Below are 23,014 nucleotides of genomic sequence, written 5' to 3'. Positions count from 1 at the left end.
GATGACAGGCATGAGCCACCAGTGCCCAGCTTAGTGTTTGCTTTTAAACACAGGCGAGAATGATAAAGCCCAAGTCGTGGATGCCACATATAAAATGCATGATTTCTCTGCTTACACTGGACTTCAACCTGCAAGTATTTTAATTAAACCAGCATGTAAATGTCAGAGATATCAAAAGAACAAAGGCATTATTAATTGGAGAACCAAGGTGACCAGCCTCTTTATTCTTGTAAATTATTTCTTCCTTCAGTTCTGATCTCAGTAACAATCACTCCTGCTGCATCTTATGACCACAATAATGTTCCTGGATTGAAAGCCACCGTTTTATTGCTTATCTCTTGGGCTCTTTCAAAACAAGTAATTATCAGATCAACATTTAGCTTACTGGCCTTGAGTTGAATAGGTAATTTCCCCCCTGAGTCATAGCCGTGGAAGAATTCAAGCCAAAATTCCAGGCTGGCTTTAAGCAATAAATACTGTAATTAACTTCTAACCAAGCAAGCTAACATTTTGCTTGGAGAACACAGCATTTTCCCAAACAAATGTCTTTCAAATAAGAACAATTTCATGCCCTCTTTCTTCCCATATGGTACTTTGCAGTGTTTGAGAATAACTAGAGTGTTGTGCAAGACATATTCTTGGAGACTTTAGACTCTAGTTCTCAGCCAGGCATTGTGGCTCATGCCTGTCATCCTAGCTACTCAGGAGGCTGGGATCTGAGGATTGAGGTTAGAAGCCAGCCTAGGGAGAAAAGTCCGTAAGACCCTTATCTCCCATTAACCACCAAAAAACTGGAAGTAGAGGTGTGGTTCAAGTGGTAGGATATCAACCTGAAGAGAAAAAGCCAAGTGACAGCACTAGACCCTGAGTTCAAGACACCCCCCCCCCAAAAAAAAAGAGTGCTCTCTTCCTCATCTTGTAAGGAGTAAAAATAAATTTTTTTGAAACAGTGAAGCAATTCCTTTTCTTCAGAGCTTTGCTCTGTAGCAATCCTCCTGAGCCTGGCTAAAAGCTTTTGTCCTGTCTATAGATACAAATACAGCAGATGAAATGCCTCTTGTGATCAGTGAGTCCAGGAGGTGGGCCACTGGGGGATGACCAGTCCAGCTAGAAGCAGGCCTGGTCCCAGGAATAGACCAGTTTCTTGTTCTTCTACTAATACCGTCTTGTGTCTATCCGGTCCGTGAAATAGGGGAGGTGAAAGTCTGATGTGGGATCTTGGGAGAATTGAAAACAAGGGAACCCCTCCCATAATTCTCTGGGCCCCTGCTCCAACAATGAAAGAAAGCCTAGGGGAGGAGGGCTGAGCAGGCCCTGCCCCCCAAGAGGCTCCTATGCCCCCCCATCTCCGTGGGCTCCCCACCTTCCACAGAGAGACTGGCTTCCCTGCTTTTGTTTCACTTCCAAACTTGGTCTGTCTGTTTTCGGCACTAAAATAAGCAAATAAATACTGTACCTAAGTACAGACAGACAGACAGAGAGACACGAACCCAAAGGCATTGAGGTGGGTGGGGGAGGGGAGGGGGAGGCAGATAGAAAGCTGAGGTCCAGCTTGGAGATGGAAGGGTTGGAGGTGTGATGTCCTGGAGGAGATTAGCTTAGGGTAAAGGCAAGGCAGAACCCAAAGGAAGAGAATAAGTCACCCCTCAGCTGTTCAGAAAGAGACCCAGCATGAGATCGATTGCCACTGTCTCGTGTGATGTGCATGTGGGCATGCATGTGCATGTGCATATCTGTGCGTGCATGTGTGCAAGCATTTATACATGTGTGCATAGTGTGCATGCATGCATGTGTGTGGGCATGTGTGTATATGTATGTAACTGCTGCCACACATAGAACTAAGAATTCACAAACCCATAAACTGACATGTTGGATTAAAATCCTTCGTACAACTACTTAAAGACAAATACAGATGCACGTGCAGACATACATGCACGAATAGGTTGCATATATGTGTTCATATCTGTATGCGCACATCCATGCACTCATGGTATACACGCATTCATGCACATGTGTGTGTACATGTATGCCTTGTGTGCTGTGCTCATATACACATACGTGCAGGCATACCGAAGTCCTCCAGCAGTACACTCCCACTAGCCATGGCAACCAGCCATCGCAGGTGGAGTGTACTTCTGTCTACGTAGGCCTGGTCTGGGGAAGTCCATCAAAAAATATTGCTGAAAGTGTCTTTAAGATTTTTTTTTTTTTTTTTGGTCAGTTGTGGGGCTTGAACTCTGAGCCTGGGCGCTGTCCCTCAGCTCTTCAGCTCAAGGCAAGCGCTCTACCACTCTGAGCTCCACTTCCGGTTTTCTGGTGGTTCATTAGAGATAAGAGTCTCACAGACTTTCCTGCCCAGGCTGACTTTGAACCACGATCCTCAGGTCTCAGCCTCCTGAGTAGCTAGGATTACAGGCATGAGCCACCGGCTCACCCAGGCCCAGAGTTCAAGCCCCATGACTGACAAAAAACAAAAAAGTCTGAGCCTATTTATGGGCCAGATTCAGCCTGTCAGTGGAGGACAGGACCTAGGGTTTCCTTAGTACCACAAGGAAACGTCAATTCCTTTCCTCAGCTAACTCCTGTCCTTCCCTCTGATTGGGCTTTCTCCCAACCGCTCCTCTTCATGACAACCATGTCTACATCCACAGGGACTGGACGGGGTTGGAGGAGCTGAGAGGGTGCACTCCTGATCAGATGATGGGGTCACTGTGACCCAGAGGCCCGGCTCTGTGCCTGGCACACTCACAGCGGGTTACGGCGGACATGCAGGGAGGGACAGAGCCAGCACCCGGGGTAGGGAGTTGGCCCGTTGACACACCCACCCTGGGCTAACCGAGGGCCTGTCTCCTTTCCTCTCCAGCGCTGCGGAGTCGCTCTGGCCGCTCCATCATCAATGGGAACTGGGCAATTGACCGGCCCGGGCGCTATGAGGGTGGAGGGACCATGTTCACCTACAAGAGGCCAAACGAGATCTCCAGCACAGCGGGGGAGTCCTTTCTGGCTGAAGGTCCCACCAATGAGATCCTGGATGTATATGTGAGTTGGGATCCACTCTAATGAGATCCTGGATGTGTGTGTGTGTGTGTGTGTGTGTGTGTGTGTGAGTGTGAGAGAGAGAGTTGGGGTCAGACCCTGGATGTGCATGTGTGTGGGAGTTGTGATCAGATCCCAGATGTGCAGTGGGGGGGGGGGGGGGGGGTGAGCTGGGATCTTTCTGGACTGTTCTCTGGAGGTTGTGCCCTGGTGCTTCTGAGGAGAGAACATGAGCAGGCAATCGGGGCTCCACACCGCCTTTCACACACAGCCTGTCTGACCTCCACTTCCCGGCTTGGCTTCCATGCTTGGTTCTCTTGTTTGCCATTCACCTACAAACCTTCAGTGCCACCAGATGCTTATTCCACCTCCGAGTTTCCTGACCCCTAAAACCAGTTGTACTGGGTAAAGCAAATCAGAGGCAGACATGGCCTTTATTTCATGAACTGGCTCTCCTCCAGGTACATGGCAGTTCGTGCTAATCATCCCATGTTATTTTTTTCTTTTTTTGTTGGTCGTAGGGTTTTGAACTCAGGGTCTGGGCCCTGTCCCTGCGCTCTTTTTGCTCAAGGCTAATGCTCCACAAATTTGAGCCACAGCACCACCTCCCATTTTCTGGTGGTTCATTGGAGATAAGAGTCTCACTGACTTTCCTGCCTGGGCTGGCTTTGAACTATGATCCTCAGATCTCAGCCTCCTGAGTAGCTAGGATTACAGGCATGAGCCACCAGCGCCCTTGTCCTGTGTTCTTTTTGTGGCAAAAGGAAGCAAATCAGAATGCCAGTTCTAGCTTCTAGCCCTCTTCAAACTCCATGAAGGCAAATGGAGGACCAGGGGTTCTAGAAGATTCCAGATAAGGCCGTAAAGCAACAATACCAAGCCACATTCCAGAACTTCCGTACCTCACAGAAGGCAAAATATGTGATTTACAGAAGATCAAAATATGAAGTTGCCCAGAATTCAAAGAAAAAAGGTGGAGGAGAGGGGGCTGGGGAGAAGGTCCTTATAGAAAGAGAAAGAAAGAAAGAAAGAAAGAAAGAAATCACTGGATCCCAGCCTTCTGGAAAGTTCAGGAAATACAGAAATGACAAGAAATAAAGGTTTACAATCGTGTGTGGCTAAAAAGAATGCACTCACCCATGCGTGTGTGTGCCGGCATGTCTACGTGACACTTGGCGTGTGTGATCAGACTGAAAACACAAGCCGCTTTCTTTGCGATCATTTTTTTTCCCCCAGCTTCACAGCCCTTCTGTGCCTTTCCTCATGGGTGAATGGCCCAGGAACTCTCGTTGGAGTTAATCTGGGGTGGTGTTTATTTTTCATGTCTTCTATTCTGTTGTCTGTGGGTTGGGTTTTGTTTGTTGCCTGTCCTCTTGATTGGTTGACGTGGGTGTATTTCTCATGGTCTCAGAGCCAGGGTTGACTTGCCCGGGCCCAGGTACCTCCTGCCATCCAGGGAGACTTGGCTTCTCTTGTCCCTGTGTCCCTAACCCTGACCCTATCTCTTTGTGTTCCTCCTGTTTTCCATACATGAAAGCAGGTAAGGCTCAGAGAGCCGGCCTGGGGCAGACCTGAGCGCACCTCCCAGGCCCAGCCAGGACACTAAAGGACAATGAAGTTCCAGGCCAGTCCTGCTGGGGGCTCCCCTTGTCTGCATGGCTGTCGCGCCCCCTAGTGTTCGTATGGAGTCCCTGCAATGGAAACATTGTTATCTCAATGAGACAGTATGACCGCAGAGTGCTGCTCTGAGCCTTGCTTGCATCCATCTGCACGGGAGATCTGCACACAGGTTCTGCTCCCATTGCTCCTGTCCTTCCCACCAGGAACTTGATGAACTCTTCACGCTTGTCCTAATTTCCTTCTGATTCAAGATTATACATTCGCACACTGGGTGGCCTCCCGTGGCTCACATCTGTAAACCTAGCTCTTCAGGAAACTGAGACCTGAGGATCTCCGTTCAAAGCCAGCCCAGGCAGGAAAGTCCATGAGACTCTGATCTCCAATGCACCACCAAAAACAAAACAAAAACCAGAAGTGGAGCTTTGGTTCAAGTGGTAGAGTGCCAGCCAGCCTTGAGCCACAAAGCTCAGGGAGAGCACCCAGAACCAGCACTTACACCGAGAGAGAGAGAGAGAGAGAGAGAGAGAGAGACAGAGACAGAGACAGAGAGAGAGAGAGAGAGAATGTGCTTAATAGAAGTGGCCAGGTGGAAATGGAGATTTATGAAAGGGGACGTCGTATCTTTAGGGCATCAGCGTTCCGGAGCGTGTGCAGGTCTCCTTGGACCCCAGTGCCAAGGGTGTGCCATTGTGGCGCTTATGCATGCACTGTGGGCAACCACGCACGTGCATTTGTGTGTTCTAGATGATACACCAGCAGCCCAACCCGGGCGTGCGCTACGAGTACGTGATCATGGGCACCAACGCCCTCAGCCCCCGGGCCCCGCCTCCCAGGAGACCAGGTAAAACCACCTCTAAGTCACTTCTTCTTTAAGCCTGCCGCCTCCTCCTCCTCCTCCTCCTCCTCCTCCTCCTCCTCCTCCTCTTCTTCCTCCTCCTCCTCCTCCTCTTCCTCCTCCACCTCCTCCTCCTCTTTCTCCTTCGCCTCCTCTTCCTCCTTTTCTTGTGCTTCTACTCTCCGCCTCTCACTGCAGAGAAAGCTCAGGAAAACATCTCTCCAGCTCATGGACTTACCTCAGAGCACGCCTCCCCATTTGTCTGAGTCTCACTGACGGAAAACCAAAGCAAGCCTCCGGTCTGCCTTCACCCCTCACTCAGTATCCGTGCTGGTTTCCTAATGCTGCTCTAGAAATTTCCTCTCACCTAGTGGCTCAGAGCAAGACACTCTGCCGCCTTATGCCTGAAAAGGCTCTCTCTGTGCCGCTGCGTGTACCTGGATCAGCCTCCCACTGAGATCCTCCCCTGCTCAGCCTCCGAATTAGCTAAGATTCCAGGCAGGAACCATTAGCTCCCAGATCTTACTGTTTTGTTGTTTTGGTGGTGGTTGTCGTTTTTTAATATACTGATGTTCTGAATATGAGCAAAACAACTGTCTACTTATTTTAAATCTTATCGACTTGCGTGCTGTGGAAATGACCTCTTAGGGTGAAGCCATTTCCTCTTTCCATCCCACGAGCTTGTATGTGTCCTGGCATCCTAGGGGAGTCTTTCCCTGGCCGGCCGGAGATAGAGGGGAGGAGCCAGGAGGATGGAGGAGAGGAAGAGGAGGAGGAGGAGAAGGAGGTCTTGGGGGGGGCCACACCGGACGTGTTCTCCCCCGAGTCGGCGCAGCCCTTCCCCGCCAGGCATCCGGACAGCGTGGCCAGGCGGAACCGGAATTACAACTGGAAGCAGCTGGGGACCACGGAGTGCTCGGCCACCTGCGGGAAAGGTGAGTCTGCATGGCAGGGGCAGCCCGGGGCATCTGGGGACGCATGGCTGGCTTCCTGGGGGACGCTTGGTGGGGTCCCCGAGGTGGCCCCCAGGCTCCACAGAGGGCCTCACAGATTCAGAATGCCATGGTGCTCAGGCCCCTTCTTATCACAAGATGCAGAATCACAGGGGATCCAGGAGAAACGAGGCCCCCCCCAGGGTCCCCTCAGGGAGAGCCGGACCAGAAGGCACTTGGCTCGGCCAGCACTGTCCAACAGAGACGCGCACCCAGGCCATGGTGCCCAGGGCTTTTTCCCAGGAGCAGGTCATACAAGTGTGCAGCTCCCACGTGGCCGTGGCTCCCCCAAACACCCCAAGATCAAACTGACTCTCCAGCCCAGGCCTCACACCTTGAAGCAGGAATCACTGAACACCCCTGGGTGGGAAGATGCTGCTGCTTCTGCATCAGGGTGACTCGGTATCCCCCAAGAACCATGTGGTTCTAACTTCCCCCCACTTTGTGGAGACTAGTTATCTCCTGACACAGCTCTTCCAGAAACTTCCACCCTTATCCCCTGGCTCAGCTCTTCCAGAAGCTTCTAGCTCCTCGGCTAACTGGGAAGCCATGTGCTACAGCACACTCATTGGTTTGGAGATGATTTCCTTTTTTTTTTTTTTAATTTTTTCTTTTTCTTTTCTGTTCTTCGAGACTTGGATCTGGAAGAAATTTGGACCCTTGGACATAATTAGGAGCTGAAAAAAAAATGTCTTGCAGCTGCTTCTAAAGTTCTTGTCTTTTTTTTGTAAGAGCATTTATTCATTTGAGAATAAGGGGAATGGGGGACCCCAACCCCCATGCTCCTCCCACAGACCTATTGACTTGATAACTTGAGGACTTGAGGCTTTCTTGCTTTATTTAGTTATTTTTTGGTCGGTCATAGGGCTTGAACTCGGGATCTGGGCGCTGTCCCTGAGCTCTTCTTCCTCAAGGCTAGCACTCTACCACTTAAGCCACACCTCCACATCCCATTTTCTGGTAGTTCATTGGAGATAAGAGTCTCACAGATTTTCCTGCTTAGGCTGGCTTTGAGCCGGGACCCTCAGATCTCAGCCTCCTGAGTAGCTAGGATTACAGATGTGAGCCACCAGTGCTCACCCGGCGGCTTTCTTGCTTTAACCTGGCTCATGTTTGATGCACTCTCTTCGAGTGTGGATGGGGAGATTTTGTGGACCCAACTTCCCGAAACTTTCCCAGGGAAAAATCAAATGCCTGTTGGATGTGAAACTCTTGTTTAAAAATAACATGCCAATTAAGCCAGATTATCATTTCAATCAAAAACAGTACCGACTGTAAAAATGAATAAGAAGCCACGATTGTACAGTTTCCATTTTGCTCAGCTCCATATCGCCTTCCTTTCCCTAAGAGAGTTTGTTGGGGTTTTTTTTTAATTAACTTCAACAAACATTAAGCACATTTTGCCGAGTTGTGATAGAAAAGAAGAAGATAGTTCGCAGTGTCTGGTGAAGCACTGGTGAACCAGCCACTAAGGGATTAGAACCAGCTTCTTGAGGTAGATCATCCCTTCCTGCTGGGCCACTGCGGGGCTGACTTTTCCACTCACAGCCCTGCATGCTCTGCGCATGTCCAGATTCCTAGCTGCAAAGGTAGGCGAATGCTCCCTGCTTAGAGTCCCTCTTTTGATGGCACAAGGGCCACCCACGTAGATGGAGAATCTTCACATTACAGTTGAAATGGTGGCAAGTCTGAGTTCCAGAAAATAGATGCCAGGCAGTATGCAGCAGATGAACAGAGTTTGGAAATCAACATGGGCTCCTCCTAGCAGGCGCTGAACCAGCCTCCGCTATGGGATAGACTGGGACCTGGGAGAAAGAAGGTCCCCTAACGTCTTCAGTGCCCACTAGTTTGACCCAAGTACTGCCAGCAGGGGGCAGTAGAGAATAGGAGGAAAACGAGAATTAATGAAATTCCACTACACTGGGCTTTTTAACCCAACATAGATCTCTCCTTATTAAGCCAAGGAGACTCGGCTATGCATATATATACAAAAACCTGATGCAGTTATTGATTTTAGCAAAGTACTAAACCTCTGATAAATATTCATTCCACAAACTTGTGTTAAGTACCCTACTTGCCAAGCAGTAGGGTCCCAGGAATGAGTAGGAATTACTCCTGCCCTGTAGATACTGTTCTCGGATAACCGAAATACCACGGAGTAAGTGCGCTGATGGCAGAGAAAGGTATCAAGTCCATTCCAAAGGGGAAGGCAGCTTCTCCTCTGGCTGTTCCAGAATCTTCTTTCCTCAGCCTGTCACCCAGTCATAGCAGACCAGTTTGCCGGGCAGGCACTTTGATTCTAATTTAGCCATCTGGACAGGCACACACTGTAACCTACATCCCACGGCCTGTGTGAGCTCATCGCACTCCATCTGGTGATCACTTTTGTGCTCTCAAACGCCTGAGGAACTGGTCTTTATGAAGCACGCTCTGCACATGTCCAAAGCCTGTCCACAAGAGACCGCAGCCATGGGATGGGGGGGGGGGGGTGCTTGCTGGTGCACAGGTGGAGGACTGGAGAGGGGCGGCCTCCTGGCTGTGCTGGCATAGCCTAACTTTCCAGGGCCCAGGGCTGGCCTTGCGGCTGTCCCTGTCCGGTCCTCATGGCTGTCATTGTCTCTATAGGCTCACAGTACCCCGTGTTCCGCTGCGTGCACAGAAACACCCACGAAGAGGTTCCTGAGAGCTACTGCGACTCGAGCATGAAGCCGACCCCCGGGGAGGAGCCCTGCAGCCTCTCCCCCTGCCCTGCCTTGTAAGACCCTCATGGCAGCCATGGGCGGGTCTCTGGGGGGGGGCGGTCATGGGGTCTAAACTCTGGGCCTGGGCGCTGTCCCTCAGCTCTTCCTCAAGGCGAGCGCTCTACCCCTTGAGTCACAGCGCCACTTCCAGGTTTTTCTGCTTATGTGGTGCTGAGGAATCGAACCCAGGGCCTCATGCATGCAAGGCAAGCGCTCTACCACTGAGCCACCTTCCCAGTCCCACGAGCGGGTTTCTCAACCAGTCCAAATGTGGTTTAGAAACATAGGACTATGGCCTGGAGATGTGGCTCAAGTGACAGAGAGCAAATTCTGAGGGTGGGGGGGGAGGAGAAAGAAGTGGGAAGGGGAGGAGAGGAGAAAAGAGGAGAGGGGAGAGGAGAAAGGAGGAAGGGGGGCTGGGGATGTGGCTTAGTGGTAGAGTGCTTGTCTAACGTGCATGAAGCCCTAGGTTCGACTCCTCAGTACCACATAAAACAGAAAAAGCCGGAAGTGGCACTGTGGCTCAAGTGGTATGGCACTAGCCTTGAGCAAATGAAGCTTAGGGACAGTGCCCAGGCCCTGAGTTCAAGCCCCAGGACTGGCAAAAAAAAAAAAAAGAGGAAAGAAGAGAGGGAGGCGGGAGGGAGGGAGGGAGGGAGGGAAGATGGGAAGGAGGATGAGAGGGAGGGAGGGAGGGAAGGCGGGCTGCTTGGCAAACCATCTGCCTCTCAGCCAAGCATGGGACCTGGTGGCTGCTCAGACAGCCAACCTGCTCTTTGGAGAATGGAAGCAAGCAGGAGAGAATGGGGGTTCGGCAGCCGGCCATGACCCCCCCTGCTGACCCAGGCTCTGTCCCTCTCACCCTGGTGCCTGGCCAGCTGGGACATCGGCGAGTGGTCGGAGTGCAGCAAGACCTGCGGCCTGGGCCTGCAGCACCGCCAGGTGCTGTGCCGCCAGGTGTACGCCAACCGCAGCCTCACGGTGCAGCCCTACCGCTGCCAGCACCTGGAGAAGCCAGAGACCACCAGCACCTGCCAGCTCAAGATCTGCAGCGAGTGGCAGATCAGGACCGACTGGAGCTCGGTGGGTCCCTCCAGCCTCAGCCAAGGGGGACAGTCCTCAGGGCACCCCGGGGTGGGGGCAACACAGGGTGCCCACACACCGCAGAGTGCATTCGCTTGCTCATGTGCACCACCCACCATTTCCACAAGGGGGCACTGTGGGCTCCCAGGCCTTCGGACCTCACCAGCAGAGCCAGCTCCTCCCCATTTTGCTCTTTCCGTTTCTAGATGGGTAAACGGAGGCACGGGGAAGGTTCCATGCAAGAGGCCTGAGAGAAATGGGTTGGGGTGTTTCCTAGGACTCGGATCCCCCCCCCCCCTCCTTGCCCCCAGGTCACTATGCAGGGTCTGTCACCTGCTGGGGACAGGGCACTGACCCAAGCTTGTGTGCTCTAGTGCTCCGTGCCCTGCGGGGTGGGGCAGAGGACCCGCGTGGTGAGGTGTGTAAGCAACCTCGGGGACGTGGTGGATGATGAGGAGTGCAACATGAAGGTGCGGCCGGGCGACATCGAGAACTGCGACGCGGGCCCCTGTGCCAGGAGCTGGTTCCTCACCGAGTGGAGCGAGAGGGTGAGTGTCCCCGTGTCCCCACGCTCCCTGTGTCTCCGCAGACAGACCGAGGCCTCCCAGGCGGCCGCCTTCCAACCCTCAGTGATGGCCAAGTGTCACCTCAGGTGAGGTTCAGAGTTCAGGCCTAGCCATCACTCAGGGCCAAACACAAAGTCAGTGGTAGCCTTGGAGCTTTCCTCCACTCGACCTGCCTTTCCTTGTGTTTTCCTGGCAGTACTGGGGAACTGGCACTAGCTAGGCAGGTGCTTGGCCGCTTGTACCTCACCCTTAGCCCTTTTGGCTTTGGTTAATTTTTTCCACAAAATAAAAATAGGATCTGGTGCCAGCGCTAGCTGTGAGGACTGTGATCCTCCTGTTTGCACTTCCGGCGTAGCTGGGATGGCAGGTATGGCAGCAGGCGTGCACTGGTAGCACAGTGTGGAGATGAGAAGAACAAAATGTAAGGGTGCTACAGTGTGGAGACAAGGCCCACAGGAGCCCTGGCAGGGTGTCATGCTGCAGGGCATCGGTGTCAGCATGCAGGTGCATGTGGGTGATATCTCTGACCTCCAACAGCACTAGCTGGTACAAGGGTGTGTGGGCCTGTACGGAGGTAAAATTTGCCCTCCACCCTCTGGGGCTCCGGGGCTCCAGCCTGTGTACTGAACAGGAGAAAGGCACACAAACTTCATTTGATGGTAGTATTTTTTTTGTTTTTGTTGTTTTGTCGGTCGTGGGGCCTGAACTCTGGGCCTGGGCGCTGTCCCTCAGCTCTTCAGCTCAAGGCTAGTGCTCTACCACTTGAGTCACAGTACCACTCCCGGCTTTTTTCTTTTTGCTTATGTGGTGCTGAGGAATCAAACCCAGGGCCTCATGCATGCAAGGCAAGCGCTCTACCACTGAGCCACCTTCCCAGCCCCTGATGGTGGTATTTTTTTAATGTGGGATGGAGGACTTTCACAGGAAAGAAGTCGCTGGTCTCCAGGGCTTTAACAAAGGAAAATAAAGTGCGGAGATCTGGCTAGACAGAGAAGGGCAATGAGAATGACAGAGAACTTCCTGGGTTCGCCACTGGGGGGCAGTGGTCTTTGATTAATGCTCATCCCCACCACTGGGTGACGCCCTAGCTGCATCATCTCTGTGGCTTTTGATCTTGTCCATGCACTGGGTGCTGGCGGCCTTCAAGCAAGAACCTCTCTGAGCACTTCCTGCTGGGGGAGGGGAGGAGGAGGGAGGCCTACCCTGCTCTGCAGGCATCACACTCTGACTTTTTCCACTGGGAGACAATCTTTAAAAACTAGACAGCAGCATGCAAAGATGGAGGTGTTAGTAAAGCGACAGGGTGATCAGGGTCTCCTTCCTTTTCTCACCTTTCTTTATAGTTCTGTTGGCTTTGTCTATGGTACAAAGGGTAACGTTAAAGCAGGGGTCACCGCGGGAAAGAGGCAGAGATGGCTGTGAGACATGTCCCTGGCACACAGAGACTCACAGACAATCCCTTAGTCCCTGTCCTAGACAAACCTACCTTCTACAGAGAACAGAGAGGGAGGTAAAAGTCAGGATGGTCACAGAGGAAGAAAGCACAATTCTAAGAGCCGTGACGATTCTGAGATACGAAGAGTGCCTTGCCCAGGGCGGTCTAGACAGCTTCACTAGAAGAGATGGTGTCGGAGCCGAGCCTCCATGGACTCTGGCATCTCCTGGTGAGAGGGAACAGCATTTCAGCCAGAGGACCAGCCTGCACGAGGCCTCTGAGCATGGCACATCCAGGCAAGAGCCAATGAGAGGAGGGGGGGACAGGCTCATGCCTGTCATCCCAGCTACTCTGGAGGCTGAGATCTGAGGGTCAAGGTTCCAAGCCAGCCTGCGCAGGAAAGGCTGTGAGATTCATCTCCAATGAACCACCACCAAAAAGCTGGAAGTGGAGCTATGGGTCATGTGGTCAAGCACCAGCCGCAGTACCAGCACACACACACACACGAAAGTTACGTAATATTCAGGGAGGTTGGGGGACAGTGTGGTGTTTGTACTTGACGTCATCTGGGGGGGACGGGCTCCTCTCACACCCCCCTCCTGTCTCAACAGTGCTCAGCCGAGTGCGGGGCCGGAGTACGCACTCGCTCCGTCCTGTGCATGACCAGCCACGTGAGCAGCCTGCCTCTGGAGGGCTGTGGAAACAACCGGCCGGCAGAGGCCACGCCATGTGACCACGGGCCCTGCACGGGCAAGGTGGAGTGGTTCTCGGGGAGCTGGAGTCAGGTGAGTAGGGGCCCGGCCGAGAGGCGCTGGGCAGCCTCAGCCTGCGTGGAGGGGCGACGCAGACTGGATCCCATCAACGCTAGCAAGGGGAGGGGAGGGGGGAGCAGGCTGTGTGTGCCACTTTCTGGGGATGGGGGGGGTGTACAAAGAGATTGGCAGAGGCCCTGTTGGTGGCTTGAACCTACGATCGCCCTGGGAGGCAGATTCTGGCTCTTCTGGTGACGGGTGACTTGATTTCGTTCTGTGTCTTCATGCAGACAGAACTGATAACGAAGGCTGTTTGATAATGACTTTAAAATTTTTTTTTAAATCCAGAAGCAATTAGGGGCTGGGAAGGTGGCTTAGTGGTAGAGTGCTTGCCTGGCATGCATAGAACCCTGGGTTCGATTCCTCAGTTCCACATATACAGACAAAAGCCAGAAGTGGTGCTGTGGCTCAAGTAGTAGAGTGCTAGCCTTGAGCACAGAGAGGTTCAGGGACAGTGCCCAGGCCCTGAGTTCAAACTCCAGGACTGGCAAAAAAAAAAAAAAAGCATGAGAGCTGAGTATGGCGGCTCAGCCTGTAATCTCAGCTTCTTGGGAAGCAGACGTCAGGGTTGCTTGGCCCCTGTGGGCCAGCAGGGGTCGCTGTCCTGTGTCCAGAGCGTCTGCTTGTGTGAGTCCCTGCACAGGTGTGCGGGCTCAGAGGTTAATCTGCTCACACTCCCAGAGCCTCCTAAGAGCCAGAGGATCGGCCATGGCTTTAACCTGGAGATGTCTCACTAAGGGACAGAAGGGACATGGCCAGAAGCCAGTGTCCCCTGGAGGGAGTATGGGCGCTGACTCCACTCGGTGGACAGAGCTGTCAGGAAACCCGGAATCCACTGCAGCTTCTTCCCTGCGGACCTGGCCATGTCCCCCAGGGCTGTGCCCCGCTGAGTGGTCACCACAGTCCTGTCCCCATCTGTCCCTGCCCCGCTCTCCTCAGTGCTCCGTGGAGTGCGGCAGCGGGGTTCAGCAGAGGGAGGTGATCTGCATGCGGAAGGACGAGGATGCCTTCGTGGTGCTGGATCCCCAAGAGTGCTCCTCCCTGGAGCGGCCCCCCAGACAGCAGCCCTGCCGCCGCCAGCCCTGCGGGGCCACCTGGTTCAGCACCGAGTGGAGCGCGGTGAGTCCCAGCATGCTTTGCACAGGGCCTCTGCTGCAACTACTCACCAGGCCCCACCCACCGGGGCCTTGCCTGGACCATGGAGAAGCCCACACGTACCAGGCCCATCCCTAGACCACAGGGCGGTCTATACACACTAGGGTGGTCGGGCCTAGGCTGTCCACAGAACAGTTTACCTCCCCTATGGCAGTCTACTGCAGGGAGTCACTGCCAATCTTGATTTCTACATGGTAGAAATCCTCAGGAAGGTGGGGAATGTGGCTTAGTGGTAGAGCACTGGCCTAGCATGCATGAAGCCCTGGGTTCGATTCCTCAGCACCACATGAACAGAAAAAGCCAGAAGTGGCGCTGTAACTCAAGTGGTAGAGTGTTAGCCTTGGGCAAAAGAAGCTCAGGGACAGTGCCCAGGCCCTGAGTTCAAGCCCCTGGACTGGCAAAAAAAGAAAAGTTCTCAGGAAGCAACTCTGCTAAGATGAGTGCTATCTCAGTCATGATGATGATCTTCCCCGGGGGCATGGCTCAGGTGATAGAAGCGAGCCATCTGTACCTGGCTTGACCCTGATTTTTAAGGGGAAAAAAAATGATTGAAAATTTATGAGATTCACAAGACAAGTAAAAATAGGGCCAATGGATGTGTATTTAAAAATAAGGACCAGGTGCTGGTGGCTCACACCTGTCATCCTAGCTACTCAGGAGGCTGAGATCTGAGGATCAAGGTTGAAAGCCAGCCCAGGCAGGGAAGTCCATGAGACTCTTACCTCCAATGAACTACAAAAAGCCAGAAATGGCTGGGCACTGGTGGCTCATACCTGTAATCCTAGCTACTCAGGAGGCTGAGATCTGAGGATCGCAGTTTAGCCTGGGCAGGAAAATCCCTGAGACTCTTATCTCCAATTAACCACCAGAAAACCGGAAGCGGCACTGTGGCTCAAGTGATAGAGTGCTTGCCTTGAGCTGAAGAGCTCAGGGACAACACTCAGGCCCAGAGTTCAAGCTGCTACAATCGACCCCCCCCCCCAAAAAAAAAAAAAGACCAGAAATGGAGCTGTAGGTCAAATGGTAGAGTGCTAGCCTAGAGCACAAACGTTCAGGAGCAATGCCCAGGCTCATAGTTCAATCCCCAGAACCAGCAAAGAAACAAAAAGATAATCGGATACTATTGCTTGTTCACTTAGGTGTAGCAGTGGTAGGAATGGAAGGATCCTTGGTTGGAGACAGAGGACAGTTTGGGGGGGGGGGGGGGGAGGCGGTGGAGATGGGACACGGGTGGCCTGGTTGATGGCAGTGTGGCTGTTTCTCCCAAGTTCAGCATCCTTAGAGATGTTCGAGATCGCCCAGCCCACTCCATGGGCCCCCACCCCGTGGACATGATCTAACTTCTTCCCTCGATGCCTCCAGTGCTCCAAGACCTGCCAGGGTGGCTTCCGGGTCCGGGAAGTACGCTGTCTGTCAGATGACATGACCCTCAGTGACCTCTGCGACCCCCACCTGAAGCCAGAAGAGCGAGAGTCCTGTAACCCTCAGGACTGCCTCCCGGAAGTGGGTGAGTGGCGCCCGGTGCCCAAGGGCCACGGTTTGTTCAGCTCTGTGGAAAGTCCTCCAGGGTGGACACGCCAGGGGTGCATGACCCCACGTTTCTCCCAGGGTTCAGGAGGTCACAACAGCAGCAGATTCCCGGCTCTATAGTTTATAACACGTCGTTGCATGGAAGGGAGAGGGAGAAAACTAGGAAAGATTGGGGCTGGGAAGGTGGATCCGTGGTACAGTGTTTGCCTTGCATGCATGAGGCCCTGGGTTTGATTCCTCAGCACCACATAAGCAGAAAAAGCCAGAAGTGGCGCTGTGGCTCAAGTGGTAGATCGCTAGCCTTGAGCTGAAGAGCTGAGGGACAGCGCCCAGGCCCAGAGTTCAGGCCCCATGACCAACAAAAGGAAAAAAAAGGAAAGATCCCAAAGAAACTGCTTTAGACACATGTCTTGGGGAAATGCATTGCAATCGGTAACAACACAGTGTCCACCAGGCTGAGGAAATAAACATTGAAAGACTTGCATGCATGCGGGCACACCAAAATGTTCATTGGCATGAGCGTAACCCACACAGCTGAAACTTAATTTAAATTTGGGTGCACGATCGTTGCTCACATTGTTTGGTGCAAGGTTGCATAAGGCAACTTGGAAGAGTCGTGTACAGAGAGTTGCCTGCTTGTCTCTGGCGTGGAGCGGTCATGGTTCATTACAGACAGCAGGACTTTCCATTTCCTTGGGAGTGATGATCGAAAGCGGGGCATGACGGCCGTAACCCATTCAGGCTTGCTGAAGGCCTGTTACTCAGCCCCAGACGTGTCAAAGGTTGCTGACTAATAGGATATGATAAGAGAGGTGTTTTTTCCTTTTCTTTTTCTACCACTCTAGGTTATTGACATTTGTCTGTGGTGGCTTTTCAAAGCCGGGAGGTGGGGAGGGGGGCGGGGAGAGCGTTAGCCGTCAGTTATATAAAATCCACTCAAACTACACAATTAACAAAATAGGATATAGAGACAAAATTTGGTTGTCTTTGATCTGGCTCAAAATTGTACTGTCACTGCTAAAGCAATTGTGGCACATAACTATAATATCAGCTACTTAAGCAAAAAGTAGGAGGATCACTGTCCAAGGCTGGCTAGGCAAAAGCGTGAGATCCTGTCTGAAGCAAACAAAGAAACAAACAATAAAACGAAAAAGCCAGAGGACTAGAGTTTTGGTTCCAGTAGCAGAGTACTTATTAAGCTTGAAGCCTGAGTTCAGTCCTCACTACCTCCAAGAAATAAATAGGACAAAAACTTTTAAGAGAAACTATAGGAGAAATTTTTTTTCCAAGTAAGGATTTCTTAAAATGAAAAACAAAAATACGGACTACAAAGGAAAATGCTACCCTATCCATTACACTAAAATATGTAATTTCTGCTTATCAAACACCACCATAAACAAAGGGATAAGAAAATCCACAGAATGGGCGAGGATCCTTCCAGCCCAGTGAACAACAAAGATTTGGCTCTGTTCTGTATACAGGGTTTCATGAATCATTTTTGTAAAAATGTATCTAAATTAGGAAATAGGAGATAGAAAGAGCATTTCTCAGCAGGGACTTAAATACTACTCTGTGTGTGATGTAATTCCCAAGCTTCTGGGCTGATCGTGTGGTCACTAGCTCAGCCAAAATCACCGCATGGTGGGGGAAAAAATACAACATGTATTCTGCAAAGGGCATAAACAGTCACCCCTGGTTCAGAGAGAGAATCTGGGGAGCAATTCAGCAAGACTGAGAAACAAAACTATGTAAAAGGCTTCACTTACAATAGGAAAGAAGATTGGAAAGCCAGACACTGGTGGCTCACACCTGTCATCCTAGCTACTTAGGAGGCTGAGATCTGAGGATCACAGTTCAAAGCCAGCCGGGCCAGGAAAAGTCTGTAAGACTCTTATCTCCAATAAATCACCGGAAAATCAGAGGTGTGGCTCAAAGTGGTAGATTGCTAGCCTTGGGACAGCACCCAGGCCCTGAATTCAAGCCCCATGGGGGGGGGGGGGGGTTGATCCAGGTATGCTGCTCATATCTATAATCCTCAGGATGCTGAGGATCGAAGTTCAAAACCAGCCCAAGCAGACAAATTCATGACATCCTTATTCTCAAAATAACTACCAAAAAGCCCAACGTGGAGCTGTGGCTCAAGTAGTAGAGCTGTGAATGAAAAAACTAAAGGTGCGTGGGAGGCCCTGAGTTCACACCCCTGTGGTTGGCAGAACAAGAAAGCAAAGAATGCAGGAATATTTAAGAATGACAAGCCTCACTGGGGGTTCTGTCACCTGTAGGAGGTGCCCCCTCCCTATCTAAAGGGCTCTGGGCCAGGATTTTTTTTTGAAGGGGGGGGGAGGTTCTTTGGCTGGGCCTTTTGTGGGCTTGAACTCTGGGCCTGGGCGCTGTTCCTCAGCTCTTCAGCTCAAGGCGAGCACTCTACCATTTGAGCCACAGCGCCACTTCCGGTTTTCTGGTGGTTCATTAGAGATCAGAGTCTCACAGACTTTTCCTGCCCGGGCTGGCTCTGAACCTCGATCCTCAGATCTCAGCCTCCTGAGTAGCTAGGATGACAGGCGTGAGCCACCAGCATCTGGATGGCTCAGGATCTTTTCTGACACCCATGTTCCCTCCCCTGCTCCCCTGCAGATGCAAGCTGCCAGGACAAGTACTTCAACTGCAACGTGGTGGTGCAGGCACGGCTGTGCATCTACCAGTACTACCAGGGCGCCTGCTGTGTTTCCTGTGCCCGTGTGGCACGCCGGGCCGGCTCCCCGGGGCGCAGGAAACGCAGCCCAGAGGGCAGGGCCGCGCCACTGCCCTCAGACAGCCGCGGGCCTGGCACCGACAAAGCCACCACCACCCCTGCCTTCTGAAGCTCCCCGCGTGGTCCAGGTGCTGTGTGCACAGTACTCTTAATGGCTCCCTAGAGCCGGGGCCTAGGTGCCCGGCCACCGCCAACACAGCCCTCTCCCCATCCTGCTACGCAAGCACTGCCTGGTCCCCAGGCCCACCGGCCTGATCAAAAGCACCCACTGGGTTATGACGAGGGCAGCGCCTCCTGTCCTGGGCCCCTTTATGTGGTGCTGGGGCCTGAGCCGGCCATGCGTGCACCATGCCCCCCCCGACAGGGGCAGCAGTCACAGAGAGCCAGGCTTTGTGGCACCGGGGGCCACGGACGCCACCCCAAGATGGGAGGACTGAGCATTACCCCACTCCACGGACAAGGCCACGGAGACGCTGCTCAGGGGCAGAGCCAAGGGCCCACCGCCATGGTCCACGCACAGCCTCGCCCACCAACCAGCCACGACAGAGTGAAGGCGGCTGCTTTGCTGACCCAGAGGTGGATGGAGAAGATGGCCGGCCCCGAACCAAGTCCAACACCAGCACTGGTGTTTTAGGTGTCTTTAGATGTCCCTTCTCCCTTCTGTGACAGAGTCACGGGGCCTTTCTGATGGCTCTGCAGATCTTACCAAAGTCCGTCCTCAAGCCAACGGTCCCAGGAGACAGGAGAGCCACAGGGGTCCCTCCTGTCCAGGGACAGGATCCCCACTTCCCTGCCATCCCCCCTCCCACGCCTTACCCCCTTCTTCCAACACAGCTGTGGTTCCCCCAGTTCATTCCTGTTGGTGTTCACCAATCCTGGCTGTTTTCCTAGATTCTCATTCCAGCTCCTGTCTTCTAGCACAGCTCACCCTGCAGGGCCTGCGAGCAGCGGAGGGGAAGCCCAGAAACCCGCTGTACCCCCACATACAGCACCCGTGTCTCCCTGTCTCTCCCAGGGTCTGGGCTGCCTCCTCCTCCTCCTCCGGCCTCACCACCTGCCCTTCATGGGTTGAAAGGTGGAATTTAAATTTATATCTTGATACTGTTTTATATTCCTGAAGCCGGCACTGCCTCAGTCTCTACTCTGAATTTCACAACTAGGTAAAGGAAAGCTATGGTGTTTTGTTTTGTTTTGTTTTTTTCCTCCCAAAGATCAACAAAGCACACGAGTGGCTCACGCCTGTAATCCCAGCTACTCAGGAGGCTGGGATGTGAGGATCGTGTTTTGAAGCTGGGTTGAGCTGTGGTTCTCTGTTGCAGAGATCACAAGCAACATGGTCAGGGCTCTGCCGGTCCAGCCACACTGCACCTGCGCAGCAGACTCAACATGACTGCCTGCCCAGGGCCTATACTAGCATGGAGGCCAGGCCTAGACCTGGCCAGGCCATTCACTGATCTCTCTAGTGCACCTGCGCCGGCACAAACCAGTTCCATCCTAGGCCTCCTGAGCCTCCTCATTCCTGGTTCCATGAAGACCCCGGGGGACCAGGCCAAAGTGATCACGAGATGGTGGAAACATCCAGACACTGGGGCCCTTGGCCTCAGCACTACTGGAACCTTCCAGATGCAGAGCCCTGGCCTCAGTGAACATAAATGCCCCCACAGCCCCCTCCATCTAGTCTGACAGAGGATTTGTTTTGTTCTCACTTACTCTTTTGTTCTTTGCAAACACGAGGTGTTTGTGGGGAGGGGGGTGGGGGTTCTGTGCTGTGCCCATGGAAGCTCCCTGGCGGGTTCATGGTGGATTTGAACCCCTGCGCCTCCTCTCAAGGCGCCCTCCGGGTCTGTGCCTGGATCATTGCCCCCTTCCTGTCTTCAATCTTTTTTTTTCTTCTGCCAGTCCTGGGGCTTGAACTCAGGACCCGGGCGCTGTCCCTGAGCTTCTTTTGCTCAAGGCTAGCGCTCTACCACTTGCGCCACAGCACCACTTCTGGCTTTTTCTGTGTATGTGGTACTGAGGAATTGAACCCAGGGCTTCCTGCATGCTAGGCAAGCACTCTACCACCAAGCCACCTTCCCAGCCCCTGTCTTAAATCTTCCTCCTTTTCTCCTTCTTCCTCCTCCCCCACCCCACCCCACTTCTCCCAGTAGCTTGCTGGCAGCCGGCACAGGCGGGCTGGCCGCATCAGGGAGGGCTGGGAGGACAGGGCAGTACATTCCCTCTGCCGACACCGCAGGCCCAGCCTGGCCCAGGCCCTGGGCGACCTCCATGTCTCCTTGGTAGTGTTAAATTATTACATAAAGGTGGGAGGAGAGGTGGATTATGGGTAAATGCGATCTGTTTTCGGTAAAAGTGACAACTATTTTTGTGTATGACTAATTTATTTTTATTGTAAAAATGCAATAAACCTGCTTCGTTCACGTGTGTGTGTGTGTGTGTGTGTGTGTGTGTGTGTGTGTGTGTTTTCTCTCTGGTCCTGATTCAGCCTTCTTCCCAATGCAGAAAACACAGCCATTTCTTTAGGGCTGGTAGAGTGCATCGGAGTTGCCTGTGCACCTGTTCGTGTGGGGAATAGGGAGAGGAAAACTGTTTTTGCAGCATTTTCTAACTGTGTCAGCCCTTAGGGTGTTCAAGCCTCCCCCAGGCAGGATCCGGGAGTTCACAATGCTGATCTGTACCCCAGATGACTCCGCCCATTATCAACATTGAGGACTTGGGGCCAGGAGCTGTGGTTCATGCCTGTAATCCCCGCTAACTGGGTGGAGATCCGGAGACTCACAGTTCAAGGCCAGCTCTGGCAAAAGTTCAAAAGATTCCCCATCTTAACCAGTAAGCCAGGTGTGGCGGTATGTGCTAGTACCTCAGCTATGGAGGCCAGACTGGGTCTACATCATTAAAAAATGATGATATCACAAAGGGCTGAGGGGGAGATGGATCAAGTGGAAGAGCACCTGGCTGGCAGTACAAGGCCAAAACAAAAATAAGAATGAGACATTGCAGTCTGCAAGCATCTGCTCTGTGGGACATCACTTTAGACCTGGTTCTCACTTCATCCCCAGTAAAGCGCACTCCCTCTTTCCCTCCTCCCGGGGCCCCCTGTGCTTTGGGGAGGCAGATTTTGGGAGCAGATCCACAGGGACTGCTCAGGACGGCCTGGGTCCTTCAAGCTGGCGGACGGGCAGGGTGGTTTTGCATTTTTGTTTTGTGACATTTCTTTTGATTTTTAAAATGATCACTTTTGGGCTGGGAAGGTGGCTCAGTGGTAGAGTGCTTGCCTCACATACATGAAGCCCTGGGTTTGATTCCTCAGTTCCACAATACACAGAAAAGGCTGGAAGTAGTGCTGTGGTTCAAGTAGTAAAGTGCTAGCCTTGAGCCCAGGCCCTGAGTTCAAGCCCCAGGAATAGCAAAAATAAATAAATAAAATGATTACTTTTGACCCCACTGTGATCCAAAACTTTCACAAAGGCAAGCTGACTAGACTCGTGTGAATTAATCTCCTTTGATTTCACAACTTCGATTTTACAGCAGGATAATAGAACATGAAAGGATTTCATTCCTTGGAGGATGTCATGATCACTGTTTTCTCTAGAAGTTACCGGTGCCACTCAAGTGTGAACAGCACTGGGGTCTCTAGAAGCATGAAGCAGCCAGAGATTCACACAGCTGCGCCGCCGCCGCCATAGGGCCTAGCCTTGCACTGGTCCCCACTGGAGGAGAGCGGGCTGTGATCAGGGCACTGATGGCCCAGGGCTCTCTGCGAGCCCCTGGCTGAAGCTGGAGGCAGAGCTAGCCAGATGGCCACACTGCCTGACACAGTCCGATCTGCAGCTGCAAAGTTCCTGGCTCTGCAGGCCCGGCCCCCTCCAGCATACCACAGAGCTCCCAGGTGCTCAACATCAGCCATCAATCTCTAAGCCACCTGCAGGTAACACACAACTTCCTGGCTCTCAGGCCCAGGCCTGGGTTCTCAACTGCTCCCAGTCTGCCCCCTGCTCCCAGTGAGCTTTGGGAGTGGATCAGCTGACTATCTGTCCCACAGCCACACTTCCTCTTCCTTCCACGAAGTGTGACGTCACAAAGGTGACTGACAGGCGCGGTTCAGATTCTAGCTTCATGTGAACAGCCCATCTCCCCTTCCTCCCCCCAGCTGCTTAGCTCAGTAAATGTCCTTCCTGCTCACTTCCCCACGCCCCCAGTCTGGGTAACCTGATCCTTAAGGCCATTCAACACACATGCATGCACACACACTCATGCAGACGCATGTGCATGCACACACGGGAACCATGGCCATCCACAAAACACAGCTGGTACCAGCATGGCTTGCAATAAGCATCGTTTAGGTGCTTTGATAGAGAAAAACAAACTGTGTTAGCCTTTGCCAGGAATCCTCTCTGAGCATTTGAATCCTCTGTTGGAGTCGTCAGCATGGGCTGATAACGTGTCTTCTGAAAGTT

At 52.7% G+C, this 23,014-nt stretch overlaps 1 protein-coding gene across 1 annotated transcript in view; it reads left to right on the top strand.

Moving 5' to 3' along the window:
* Positions 1 to 20,480, top strand: part of Thsd4 (thrombospondin type 1 domain containing 4) — a 209,618-nt gene extending 189,138 nt beyond the window's left edge. The window contains exons 9-18 of the mRNA XM_042697388.1: positions 2,864 to 3,039; positions 5,401 to 5,497; positions 6,196 to 6,426; positions 9,109 to 9,238; positions 10,103 to 10,307; positions 10,682 to 10,855; positions 12,920 to 13,093; positions 14,060 to 14,239; positions 15,638 to 15,782; positions 18,440 to 20,480. Of these exons, the coding sequence (XP_042553322.1) occupies positions 2,864 to 3,039; positions 5,401 to 5,497; positions 6,196 to 6,426; positions 9,109 to 9,238; positions 10,103 to 10,307; positions 10,682 to 10,855; positions 12,920 to 13,093; positions 14,060 to 14,239; positions 15,638 to 15,782; positions 18,440 to 18,666 (1,739 nt within the window). The 3' untranslated portion in view covers positions 18,667 to 20,480. The remainder of the gene's footprint in view (positions 1 to 2,863; positions 3,040 to 5,400; positions 5,498 to 6,195; positions 6,427 to 9,108; positions 9,239 to 10,102; positions 10,308 to 10,681; positions 10,856 to 12,919; positions 13,094 to 14,059; positions 14,240 to 15,637; positions 15,783 to 18,439) is intronic.
* Positions 20,481 to 23,014: the final 2,534 nt, after the last annotated feature.

This window comes from Dipodomys spectabilis, unplaced genomic scaffold, assembly GCF_019054845.1.
Source record: "Dipodomys spectabilis isolate Male_0828 unplaced genomic scaffold, ASM1905484v1 ptg000219l, whole genome shotgun sequence".
Lineage (NCBI taxonomy): Eukaryota > Metazoa > Chordata > Mammalia > Rodentia > Heteromyidae > Dipodomys > Dipodomys spectabilis.
This window is presented reverse-complemented; position numbering and strand designations above follow the sequence as displayed.